The 13,713-nt window shown below is 37.6% G+C and overlaps 1 protein-coding gene and 1 non-coding gene across 6 annotated transcripts in view; both read left to right on the top strand.

The window, feature by feature from the left end:
* The window catches only part of RAD17 (RAD17 checkpoint clamp loader component), a 34,419-nt gene extending 20,715 nt beyond the window's left edge, over positions 1–13,704 (top strand). For 4 of the 5 annotated variants that reach the window (XM_081826786.1, XM_081826785.1, XM_081826784.1 and 1 more), the window contains 7 exons: positions 856–1,041; positions 2,984–3,069; positions 3,191–3,337; positions 5,849–5,998; positions 7,837–7,957; positions 10,982–11,039; positions 12,940–13,704. In XM_081826786.1, coding sequence (XP_081682912.1) covers positions 856–1,041; positions 2,984–3,069; positions 3,191–3,337; positions 5,849–5,998; positions 7,837–7,957; positions 10,982–11,039; positions 12,940–13,204 — 1,013 coding nt within the window. In that variant the 3' untranslated portion in view covers positions 13,205–13,704. The remainder of the gene's footprint in view (positions 1–855; positions 1,042–2,983; positions 3,070–3,190; positions 3,338–5,848; positions 5,999–7,836; positions 7,958–10,981; positions 11,040–12,939) is intronic. The other variant, XM_081826787.1, reaches the window with a different exon arrangement.
* On the top strand, positions 6,298–6,370 carry TRNAE-CUC (transfer RNA glutamic acid (anticodon CUC)). Its single transcript has one exon. It is a non-coding gene; the product is annotated as a tRNA-Glu (tRNA).
* Positions 13,705–13,713: the final 9 nt, after the last annotated feature.

Genomic DNA, 13,713 nt, shown 5'->3' with positions numbered 1-13,713 from the left:
AAGATTTTATTTATTTATTTGACAGAGAGAGACACAGCGAGAGAGGGAACACAAGCAGGGGGAGTGGGAGAGGGAGAAGCAGACTCCCTGCCGAGCAGGGAGCCCGATGCGGGGCTCGATCCCAGGACCCTGGGATCATGACCAGAGCCGAAGGCAGACGCTTAACGACTGAGCCACTCAGGCGCCCCAATAAATAAAAATCTTTAAAAAAAAAGAATCAAACCCAGATTCGATGTTCTTTTTGCTCTTCCAGGCTACTTTTCTTAAGTGATGCATTCTGAGTTTTGAACAGTAGATTTACCAATGAAATTTCAACACAGGCATATTCATAAATTAAAGACTTCCCAAATCAGTAGAGAGATAATACAGAATAGTTGTTGAACATGCACTGCAGAACTGTACTGCCTGGATTCAAATCACTTACTAGCTGATGACCTTGAGGCAGTTACTTAATCTCTTTTTATCTCCTACTCCTATCTTTAATGTGTGTAATAATAGTTCTCACCTAATCAAGTTATTTTGAGGATTTAGTTGGCTAATACATATCATACACCAAGAACAGTACCTTGCACCAGCAGTACCATGAGAATTCAAAATGATAGGCCTATATTAGAGAATGTGTTTATGGATGAAAATTTGAAATCTGTGTCATAAGGTACTTTTAGATGATGTTTTATTCCATTTTAATAGTGTAGCAACCCAAAGACAACTGAGTTCACAAATTTTGTAATTACGGTTTATTAGAAAAAATATATTTTAATTTGACTATTTAGTGTAACTTACATAAAACGTCAGTTTTATTTTTCATATTTTAATTTTATTTTCAATATTGTCTCTTGGGTGTATATTATTTAGGAGAAAATCGTTTATGGCCAAGGAAGAAAGGAGTGTCTTCAATAAAATCAGATGCTGCGCTGTCAAAATCAAAACAAAGGAAAAAAACTGATAGGGTTTTTGAAAACCAAGAGGTCCAAGCTATTGGTGGCAAAGATGTTTCTCTTTTTCTCTTCAGAGCTCTGGGGAAAATATTATATTGTAAAAGTAAGAAAATCTGATATGTTTTTTTAAAAATCTGTTAGGTATTAGTCTTACAACTGAAATTAAATACCAGTTTTTGAAAATGTCACATATTTCACATCTAGGGCTAGGTCTGATACTGTTTGGCAAGGCCTAAGACATAGCCAGTAAATGTATGTAGATAGAGTATTTTTGGACTATGGACAGGACTAAATGTAAAAACTACTGTAGACTATATCCATGTCTGTAAATCTTATTTAAAAGTATAGTTTGCTGCAGGTAAGACATCAGTTTCTCTAGAATTTTAGTGGCAGGTGTTGGTAGCCCAAAGCCCTCTTAGGCTTGAACTCTGGACACCAGGACCCTAGACAAATTGCCAGGTAGCTTCAGGCTTCTTTGGAACTCCTTACATTTCTCTTTACTACCTGCCCTCTCCCCAGCCAGAGATGCTCTCTTTCCCTCTTCTTTCTTTAATGCCTGCTTCCCCTCAGTCCCTCCACTCGGATCGCTGATCTCTAAGCTCCCAGATTGTTTTTCCTTTCAAAAAATCCCAGACTTCTGTTTTTCATGTAGAAAACATCAGTTCTTAGTCTGCGGATCCTGAAGGAAGAGAATTAGGATTGGGGGTGGGGGGTGGGTGGGCATCTGACATGCCTTTATATAGATTGAAACAATTCTTACCAAATTTTGAAGGAAACTATTGCTGTAGTTTGGAACTGTTTTATCTGTTATAGCACAAAGTAAATCATCATAATGGACCATTGAGAAAAGTTATATGTGTCGTGTCCTCAATTTCCTCTCAGATAGTTTTTCAAACCTCTTGTAAAATAGCTGCTTCAGTGGATCACAAACAGTATGTGGACAGACATTTGTTGAAGCTTCATGCTTATCACACCTCTTATTATCTGAGACTGTTTTCTGGTTGCCAAAAACCTAGCTGTTTTAAACAGCTGTTTTTAGGGCACCTGGGTGGCTCAGCTGGTTGGGCAACTGCCTTCAGCTCAGGTCATGATCCTGGAGTCCCTGGATTGAGTCCCGCATCGGGCTTCCTGCTCAGCAGGGAGTCTGCTTCTCCCTCTGACCCTCCCCCCTCTCATGTGCTCTCTCTCTCATTCTCTCTCTCTCAAATATATAAATAAAAAATCTTTAAAAAAATAAATAAACAGCTGTTTTTATCGTCCTATAAAACTCTTGAGTGCCTCACATACCTGTTTTCCATCTTACCTACCTTGCCTCTTTGTCTTCTGTTGTTTCTCTATTTCTGCTTCATTGTCTTCTCACTCCAGGCATCCTTCTTGTTTTAGGCTAATATCTCTCAGTTTCTTCTTTCCAGATGGTTGAAAATTTGGAATTTCTAAATGGAAACCTTCCTGCCACCTGAACAAAATGAAACAGGGACACTTAGGTGGAAGTAAGATGCACCTCTGTCCTTGGGTCTCTTACCTCCGAACCTCAGTGGCTATTCCCACTGATTCTTTTCCTTCTATTTTTTTGTTTGCCTTCTCAACATTCATTTATAACTTCTTGCATCAAGGAACAGGGTTCCTGTTGTCCCATGCAGAAAGCAGCCTCATTCTACATAGTAAAGAAAATAGTAAAGATTTTTATATTGAGAATGAGGATCAAAAGAAGAAAGCAATGCAGAGCTGAAAAGGTGAAATGCTGCAGAGTGCTTTGTGAGTTGGAATATTTTATTTCTAGAAAAGCCATAATCCAGACATCAGAATTCTAATTTGATTTCTTAAGAATAGTGATAATGAGACAACTCATTTTATATATAGCAGCAAGGCACTGTAATAGTGAGGTAACTCACATAAGCCTCCACTTACGTTGTTTTTTTATTTTTAACATCTTGCTTAGTATGTTTGGTATTATTTGCCTAAAGTTTTGAAAAAACTTTCAAATGAGTGGTTCTATGTAACTGTAGGTGGTGGTATTTTTAATAATTCCAGAAATTTTTTTATAGGAGCATCTTTAACAGAATTGGATTCCCCTCGGTTGCCTTCGCATTTATCAGAGTATGAGCGGGATACCTTACTTGTTCAACCTGAGGTAAAGTCTTTCATTAAACATTTAGTACTTTTTACAGGATATATATTATTTACATTTATGGATGTATACATTTAACCACTGCATTTTTGCCTAAATTATATGTGTTTGCTTCTTTTTATAGGAAGTAGTAGAAATGTCACACATGCCAGGAGAGTTATTTAATTTATATCTTCACCAAAACTACATAGATTTCTTCGTGGAAGTAGATGATCTTGTGAGAGCCAGTGACTTTCTGAGTTTTGCAGATACCCTCAGTGGTGACTGGAATGTAAGACCATTTGACTAACTGTTTTTGTTTATGAATGTTTCCTCAGAATTGAGAAAGTTTACTTTTATTCCTCATTTGACATCTTACATAACTTCTTTTTTTTTTTAAGATTTTATTTATTTATTTTTGAGAGAGAGAGCACGAGCAGGGGAGAGGGGCAGAGGGAGAAGCAGACTCCCCACTGAGCAGAAAACCCGATGCAGGACTCGATCCCAGGACCCTGGGATCATGACCTGAGCCGAAGGCAGACGCTTAACTGACTGAGGCACCCAGGGGCCCCTTATGTAACTTATGTAACTTCTTAATAACAATAATAAAATTAATTCATCCAATCCAGTGTTTGTAATGACAGTGGTTAATCTGACTTTTTTGGTGATAACACTAATTTTTTCTAAAGTTATTTTCTGATTATGAAATTAATATATATATTCAGAAATTTTGACAACCATTGAAAAGTAGAAGGGGAAGAAGTGTGCTTTTTATACTTTCTTTTACTTTTTAAATAAATTTTTTTACGAATTTGAAATTATTCACTATAAAATTTATATTTTTCCGTAACATTCTAACACTGCTCTGACCAGTGTAATAGCCACTAGCCACATACGACTATTTACATTAGGTTAAATTAAACTTAATTTAAAATTCAGGGGCGCCTGGGTGGCTCAGTCGGTTAAGTGTCTGCCTTTGGCTCAGGTCATGATCTCAGGGTCCCTGCATCGGGTTCCTTGCTCAGTGGGGAGTCTGCTTCTCCCTTTCCCTGTACCGTTTCCCCCACTTTTCTCTCTAGCCCTCTCTCTCTCTCTGTCAAATAAATAAATACAATCTTTAAATAAATACATAAATAAGTCAATAAAATTCAGTTCCTCAGACAGACTAGCCACATTTCCAGCATTTGATGGCTACATGTGGCTAGTAACTACTGTGTTAAACAGCTACTGTGTTGAACAGTTTGTTAAATAACAGAACATTTCTGTTACAGAAAGTTCTTTTGCACAACACTGTTTTGATATGTTAATGTTTCTATATTATAAATACTGAAATAGCATTAATAATTAAAATTAGGAAAGATACAATAAAAAACATGTATGATATGGTTTCTGTGTTATATTTAGTTTCACTATTCAGCAGTTGCATTTGCTTAATTTTTCTTATATTCTTTTTTATTTTGAAATTTTCTAACCTATAGGCAAGTTGAAAGAATAGTATGATGAATGCCTGTATACCCTTAGCTTTTCTTCACCATTTTTTCATATTTTGCCATATTTGCTTAACCTCTGTGTGTTTACACACTTGTTTTGGCCCAATAATTGGAAAGTAATAGCAGGTACCACATCACTTAATACTTAAGCATGCATAAGGACAGTGCCCTATTACAACCACAGAGTGTTTATCACACTTAAGGAAACTAGCATTAATTTCGTAACATTATCCTTATTCTGATTTCATCAGCTGTCTGGGTGGTTCAGTCGTTAAGCATCTGCCTTCGGCTCAGGTCATGATCCCGGGGTCCTGGGATCCAGCCCCGCATCAGGCTCCCTGCTCAGCAGAGAGCCTTCTTCTCCCTCTCCCTCTCCCACTCCCACTCTCCCACTCCCCCTGCCTGTGTTCCCCCTCTTGTTGTCTCTCTCTCTCTCTCAAATAAATAAATAAAATCTTTAAAAAAAATGTATTTTAAGGAGAACCTGGCTGGCTCAGTCGGTAAAGCATGCAACTCTTGATCTCGGGGTTGTAAGTTTGAGCCCCACATGTAGAGATTACTCAAAAATAAAATCTTAACTTGATCTTAGCCAAAAGGCTAAGAAGCAATAAAAAATAAAGTCTTTTTAAAAAAATGTATTTTTTTTTTTTTTTAAGATTTTATTTATTTATTTGAGACAGAATGAGAGACACAGAGCATGAGAGGGAGGAGGGTCAGAGGGAGAAGCAGACTCCCCGCCAAGCAGGGAGCCCGATGCGGGACTCGATCCCGGGACTCCAGGATCATGACCTGAGCCGAAGGCAGTCGCTTAACCAACTGAGCCACCCAGGCGCCCTAAAAAAATGTATTTTAAGTTGTTTTCACCACCCGCATCCAAGATCCATTCAGAGTTCACACATACTAGTTAATTGTTGTGTCTCAGTTGAATTTGATTTAGGTAATTTTGTAGCATATTATTTTCAGGGCTTTGGTAATATTGGAAAAAGTGAACATACATTTGGGGCGCCTGGGTGGCTTGATTGGTTGAGCAACTCTTGCTTTCAGCTCGGGCTGTGATCTCATAGTTCATGGGATAGAGCCCTGCATCCACCCCACGCTCGGCAGAGTCTGTTTGAAGATTCTCTCCCTCCGCCCCTCCCCTCACTCACACATGTGCACACTCTCTCTAAAATAAATCAATAAATCTTAAAAAAAAAAAAAAGTGAACATACATTAACTAAATCTGATTAGTGGTTTTTTGGTGTCAGCAGTACCAATAGCACTGCATTGTAAATCTCTTATTTTCTTTATTTTACATTTTGTCTCCTTTTTAGACACGCTCTTTACTCAGGCAATATAGTACATCCATAGCTACGAGAGGTGTGATACATTCCAACAAAGCCCGAGGATTTGCTCATTGCCAAGGAGGAGGATCAAGTTTTCGACCCTTGCACAAACCCCAGTGGTTTCTCATAAATAAAAAGGTAAAAAAAGAATTGTGTACTTTTAATAGGTAAACTTTATGGTGTGTGAATTATATCTCAATAAAGCTGTTATTTCTTTATAAGTTTTATAAATAAAAAGTGTTTATTATAGTAAGAAATAGTTGCTAACAGCCACAATTTTCTTAGAATTATAGTAAGACATAAAAAGGATGCCCTTAAATGCCTCATTATTTTTAAGGAAAACACTCAAAATTTGAAAACATATCATATTTATTAGATGATTATTGAATTCACAGTATCATTATAATTATCTTTTAGTTTTAATTAAAAATAGGGGCACCTGGCTGGCTCATTTGGAAGAGCATGTGACTCTCAATCTCAGGGTCGTGAGTTCAAGCCCCACGTTGGGTATCGAGATTACTTTTTTTTTTTTTTAAGATTTTATTTATTTATTTGACAGAGAGAGCAAGAGAGCACAAGCAGGGGGAACAGTAGAGGGAGAGGGAGAAGTAGGCTCCCCGCCAAGCAGGGAGCCCGATGCGGGGCTCGATCCCAGGACCCTGAGATCATGACCTGAGCCGAAGGCAGATGCTTAACCATCTGAGCCACCCAGGTGCCCCTAGAGATTACTTTAAAAAAAAAAAAAAAGGGAAGGAAAAATAAATCCTTGACTTGCCTCTCACCATCTGGACGCATTATTTTACCTAATGTGCACTTAGTTTCCACAGCTTTAAATGTGGAGGATTGGATTAGAAATCAAAAATAGATGGCCCCCCATGTTGAATACTGCACACAAAAAGATTTTTTTTCGTGAATTTCCAGTCTTTTAAAAAATGAGCATGGTAATTAAAATTCATATATGGATTTCTGGCTCAGAATTCCTGGACTCTCCTGAAAAGAATGCAAAGTAAGGCAGCACTGGCCTATATTTTTACATGGCAGCAATCTGATCAAGCCAAGTAGCATCTGTCCCTTGAAGATGGGAGTGGTGGGTACTATTTTCCCCAGCTGTCTCACTGCACTGATTTATATACCCACCTGTCTCCTACAGCATCTGAATTTGTGGTCTCTGGACTACATTATCTCTAAGATGTCTTCCAGTTCGTAAATCATATGGCTAAATATAAGCCTGTAATTCATTACCTAACGTTTTTTCCAACAGATTTCTTGGAGAATTTCATGACTTTTAACCAATTTATGTCCCTTATTGACTTGCTTTGCTTTTTATAGCATGAAAATTAATTTGCCTTATAGTTACATACAGATTGTCTCTGTAAAGCTGTAAGCTCCTTGAAGGCAGATTGTGCTTCTCTCCTCCTCAGCCTAGCATTGTACCCATGTTAACTGAAGAATATAAATTTTTTTACTGAGAAACAATATCCTCCCATAATTTATGATGTATGCTCATAAACAAAATTCCTTTCATTTTTAAGTTTTTTTTTCTTTCTACCTTAGGTCTCTTGAAAAATTTTTATTGCTGGGACGCCTGGGTGGCTCAATCTGTTAAGCATCTGCCTTCAGCTCAGGTCATGATCCCAGGGTCCTGGGATCGAGTCCCGCATTGGTCTCCCTGCTCTGCGGGGAGCCTGCTTCTCCCTCTGCCTCTGCCTCTCTCTCTCTCTCTCATGAATAAATAAATAAAATTTTTTTAAAAATATTCTTATTGCTATTATGTCAAATATGAAATAGTTTTATAGGTAAAATGCTTTATTAGGTAAGGCTAGCACAGTTATAAAAAACTAATTAGATAAACTCTTAAAAGTATGTGGTATATAAACACAATTTGTGATATAGTAAACTTAGTTTGTCTAGGGATACATCTCCATATTTTTTTACTTTAGTTTTCATTTCATCTTTTTTTTTTTTTTTCTATACAGTATCGGGAAAATTGCTTGGCAGCAAAAGCACTTTTTTCTGACTTCTGCTTACCAGCTTTATGCCTCCAAACTCAGCTGTTGCCATACCTTACCTTGCTAACCATACCAATGAGAAATCCAGGTAATAACATGGGTTTTTAGTTATCCCAGAAGTAGTGTTTTATAACTTTATCTTTCTGTAGGTCAACTCATTGCTATATTCTAGTGAGCTAAGTTTTTTTCCCTTTATTTTTTGATCCAGAATACGTGTTTTTGATTTAAAAAGGAATAAAGCAGTACAGAAGTATATAAAGTAAAAATTAAAAGTTCCCTATAACCACAGGTAATTCCTTTTGAAAGGTTGGTGTGAATTCTTCCAGACTTTTTTCTGTGCGTATACAAATATTAGGCATATGCTTTAATTGGCATATGGCACTTACCATGGATAGCACTCCATATTTTATAAATAAGTACTAAATCAGCTCCGGAGGTTGGAAAGTCCAAAATCAAGATACAAGCAGATCCAGCCATTTTATATTCTCACATGGCAGAGAGCAGAGCAAAGAGAGAGCTCTCTCTGATGTCCCTTTTATAAATATCAGAAATCCAGGATCATTTTATACTTCAGGAGCCCTGGTTCCTTATAGTGGAAATAGTATGTAGAATTTAGGATCTGGGGGTGCCTCGCTGGCTCAGTCGATAGAGCATGTGACTCTTGATCTAGGGGTTGTGAGTTCAATCTCCATGTTGGGCGTAGGGCCTACTTAAAAAAAAAAAAAAAAAGAATTTAGGATCTGGATACAAGGTATGGTCCTTGCTACTGGAGTATCATTGTGTCTAGGCTGTTTCAGTGGAACAGAGCTAGGAAGTGTGTGTGTGTGTGTGTGTAAACCATGAGTTCACACCAATACATTGAATTTCAGCCTAACACAACAGAGTTTATTCTAACCTTTCCCAGTTTAGTATCTAGTACTGGTTTAGACTACTTACACTGAAATTATCTGGAGAATCATTTATCCACTAGTTAAAAATTCAGATTACAGGATCACAAACTCAGTTTTCCATATCAAAAAGCTGTTTTTTAAAAAAATCCTGATTCTGTTCTGTAGTGGATCTTTAAAAAGGTAAGTATCCAAGAGCTCTCATAGTGTTGGTTTACAAACTTTGAAGGGTTCATAAAATTCAGTCAAAAATAAGATGTCTTGGGGGCGCCTGGCTGGCTCACTTGTTAGAGCATGCAACTTTTTTTTTTTTTTTAGTATTTATTTATTTGAGAGAGAGCACATGCGAGAGGGGCGGGGCAGGGGGGGAAGAAGAGGGGAAGAGGGAGCAGAGTCTTAAGCAGACTCAGCGCTGAGCATGGAGCTCTTAGGCTCCATCCCACAACCCTGAGATCATGACCTGAGCTGAAACCAGGAGTTGGGCACTCAACCCACTGCGCAACCCAGGTGCCCCAAGAACATGCAACTCTTGATCTTGGGGTGGGAGTTCAAGCCCCAACATTGGGTGTGAAGTCTACTTAAAAAAAAAAGATGTTTTGGTTTTTCTTACCATTTTTCCCCCATTTCTTTATTTACTATGTCATTTTAGACATTATTTTTTACTCCTTTCTCTTTGTTTTTTATTGTGGTCCTCTGTTAGTGTTTGTTGGAATGCTTAAAGGTATCCCACATACCTCTGATAGCTTTGTTTATTTCTCTTCTTTCATTTTCTCCCTTTTCTTTGATTCTGCAATATTTATCAGTCTTGTTCAGGTTGACTTATTCTTTCTTCTGCCAGTTCAGATCTACTGTTGAGCCCCTGTTGTGAGTCACTGTTCTGGGTGAGTGCTCAAGTGGAGGTAGCCTCTGATCATCATGGCTGGGCCCCTCACAGCATGGGCCCCCTGCCCTATGAATGAACTTGGGCGAGGGCCATTGCAGTTCAAGGAGGAGGCAGTATTCTCAGCCTGTTGTGCTACTAGGATAGAGCTTCCATGGTTTGGGTTGGAGAAAGGGAGTCCTGAATTCTTGGCTGGCCACAGGAGGGAGGGAGTCCTATGGGTCCTTGGCTGCACCCACCTGGCGTGAAGTCTCCTTAAAGCTGAGGAAGCAAAGGAGTGAGTCCTGGTTCAGATGCCACAGACTCTTGCAGTTAGATTTTCCTCAATAAATGTTTCTTCGGAATATAAAAATTTATCAACTTAAACCATGTTTAAGTATGTAGTTCAGTGCTGATAAGCGTATTCACCTTGTATAACCAATCCCTAGAACTTTGTCATCTTGCAAAATTGAAACCACATGTTAAACACTACCTCCCACTCCCTGCCCATCATCTATCTTCTGTCTCTGAATTTGATTACTCTAGGTACCTCACATAGTGGACTCATAACAGTGTTTGTCCTTTTGTAATTGACTTACTTCACACAGCATGTCATCAAAGTATATCTCTATTATAGCATGTATTGGGGGGCCTAAGTGGCTCGGTTGGTTAATCGTCTGACTCTTGGTTTTGGCTCAGGTCATGATCTCAGCATCGTGAGATTGAGCCCCACTTGAGGCTCTGCACTGGGTGTGGAGCCTGCTTAAGATTCTCTCTCTCCCTCTCCTTCTGCCCCTTCCTCTGCCCCAAATAAAATAAAATAAAATAAATATATATAATATTATATATATATCAGAATTTCTTTTTTAAGGCTGAATAACATCACATTGTGTGTATATACCACATTTTGTTTATCCATTCATCTGCCGATGGACACATAAGTTGCTTCCACCTTTTGGCTATTGTGAACAATGCTGTTATGAACATGGGTGTACAAATTACTCTTTAAGACCATGCTGTCAGTTCTTTTGGGTATATACCCAGAAGTGGAATTGCTAGGTCATATAGTAATGCTGTCTTTAATTTTTTAAGGAGCTGCTTTACCATTTTCCAAAGCAGTTATACGTTTTACATTTCCACCAGCAATTCCCAAGGGTTTCAGTTTCTCCACATCTTTGTGAAACCTTTTTTTTTTCTATTTTTTTTTCTAACAGACATCCTAAAGGATGTGAAATGGTATCCCGTGGTTTTCATTTGAATTTTCCAAAGGATTCGTGATTTTGAGCATCCTTTCATGTGTTTGTTGTCCATTTGTTTATCTTCAGCGAATTTTCTGTTTAAAGCTTTTTTAAAATCTCTGTTTCAGCTCAAATTTCTTTTATCCAAGATATTGGAAGGCTTCCTCTGAAACGACACTTTGGAAGGTAAGCTGATTGTTTTAATTTTCAAAACCTGTTTCAAGACCTGTTACTGAAACGTCCACTGAATGTTACCTCATTTATTCAGTATACAGCCAGTAAAATTTATCTGTAAAATCCAAGAGATACATATAATTCCCAGTGATTAATGGTCATATGATTGCATTGTAGATCCACCATTTTATTACATATAACAGTATATTTTCACTAGCTCACATATGGAATCATAAAAGCAAGGGGATTTTTAAAATCCTCCATTTAGCAAATCTTGCCTATGTGAAAACCCCTTTTCACCTTTCCTGCCCAGAGGTGTTCTTAGCCTGTGTTTAAAGGCTGCAGTGACCAGGAACTACCACAAAAGCACTCTTTTTTTTTTTTGTAAACTTCCTTCTCTTAGAAGATTCAGACAAATTTTAAAAAATGTAGTTTTTTTAGATATAGAGAGGTAAATCATTATCTGTGCTGTTCCTTTTATTGCAAAATCACTTCTGGGCTAATATCAGTGATTAACACAACACCTGTATTTCATTTCTACTTTACTTATTTGTAAGGTCAAATTATGTACCTGGCATTTTATTTAAAAAGGCTTTTTAACTGTTGTTATTGGTTCAACTACCTGATCTAACTTGGGAGACAGGATTTGTCAGTGCTACTTATTGCAGTCACTCATGATGACCATGTTTAGGGATGCCTGGCTGGCACAGTCGAGACAGAGCATGAGACTCTTGATCTCAAGGTCATAAGTTCGAGTCCCACACTGGGTGTAGAGCTTATTTAAATCAATAATCATGATGACCATATTTAACATTATCATTGATTCATGTTGACAATACTAAATATTAATATTCAGCTTGATAGTTAATATTCAGTAGTTCTCTAGTTTCCTGTAATACAGCCTATACCTTATTTTTGTATATTTAGCTTATTTCCAACTTTATCACAGTTTTCCTCATAGCTTTAATCATTGTGAACATCAAATGCTATTTACATAGGATGTATTCCGAAAAACTTGCAGAATCAATGGGTATACACTTTTCTGAAGCCTTTCCTCTATATTGCCAGATTACTTCCAGGAATATTTTGCCAATTTTATGTCCACTTACAGTGTATCAGTATATTCTTTTCTCTAGCTCTTGACACTGGTTTTATTAAAATCTTTTTAAAAGGTCTTGGGCACCTGGCTGGCTCAGTCAGAAGAGCATGCGACTCTTGATCTCAGGGCTGTGTGTTTGAGCCCCACGTTGGCTGTAGAGATTACTTAAATAAATAAAACTTTAATAACTAAATAAATAAAAGGTCTTTGCCAGTTTTAAAGATGATGGTAGTGGTTCATTATTTTAATTTCAATTTTTAAAATTACTAATTAGGTTGAACAATTTAGTTACCATTTGTATTTTTTATGTAAATTGTCCATGTTTTATGCCCATTTTTCTTTTTTTTTTTAAGAGAGAGAGAGTGCATGCATGTGCTCTCACAAGGTGAGGGAGGGGCAGAGGACTAGGAAGAGAGAAAATATAAGCAGGTTCCACTCTTATTGTGGAGCCTGATCTCACGATCCTGAGATCATGACCTGAGCCAAAATCAGGAGCCTGACGCTTAATCAGCTGAGCCACCCAGGTGCCCTACCCATTTTTCTTTTCTATTTAATTTTTCTTTTAATTTGTAAGAACTCTTTAGCAAAGACATTAATTAAGTCATTTGTATTGTAAGTTGTAATGATTTTTTCACATTTTATCATTTACCTTGTACTTTTGTTTATATCATTAAATAAACCAAAGGGCTTGGCTAAACAGTGAGCACGTCAAGGTAAGTGAAGAGATGGCTTCATAATTCTCACACGCATGGTATAACTTAAAGGTATCCGTCTTTTTGGTTATTATTGATGCCTGCATTATGAATCTGGCAGGTTGAAAATGGAAGCCCTGACGGACAGGGAACCTGGATTGATAGACCCCGACAGTGGAGATGAAGCCCTGCTTAATGGAGGGCAGCCTGCAGAGGAAGCTCTGGGTGAACCCACACAAACCAACGAACCTGAAACTTGCTGTCTGCCTTTGAGTCAAAATAGTGGGAGTGAGCTGCCTGCCAGCCAGCCTCAGCCCTTTTCCGCACAAGGAGACATGGAGGAAGAAGAGCTGGTAATAGAAGACTATGAGAGCGATGGGACCTAGAAACCAGCCTGCCGGTCATGTTGTTGCTTGGCAGGTTCATGTACATTTTATTCAGTGGTATCTGAACAGAGATAATATACTTTTCAAGTGAATGACAGTTTAATTCTTCACTCTTGTAGCACAAGAACCTGATTTCTCTGTCATTTTGAAGTAAACAGATCAAGCTTCAAATAATATCTTAATTTTTTTCTCTAGTATTTATTTAGTCTTGTGAGTTGTGTTGGGAGAGGAGGTCAGTGTGAATGAAGAGTGAACATTATGCCAAATATCAAAGAATGTGAAGGAATAATTCAGAATACTAAAACTTTATGGGGTTGTAAATACGAATTATGAAACAGTTTAGTATACAATTATGAGTGTAAATAAACTTTGTGCCTTATCCACAGTTTCTCTATGGTCTCTAACTTCTCAAATACCATTTTTATATGCTGTACAGTGGACTATTTTAGATGCTTTTTGGAAAGTATTTAATTTATATCAAAATTAAAATGTTGAACTTCTTTTCGTTT

The sequence above is a fragment of the Leptonychotes weddellii genome, chromosome 7 (assembly GCF_054177405.1).
Source record: "Leptonychotes weddellii isolate Sample4059 chromosome 7, ASM5417740v2, whole genome shotgun sequence".
NCBI classification, from domain to species: domain Eukaryota; kingdom Metazoa; phylum Chordata; class Mammalia; order Carnivora; family Phocidae; genus Leptonychotes; species Leptonychotes weddellii.
This window is presented reverse-complemented; position numbering and strand designations above follow the sequence as displayed.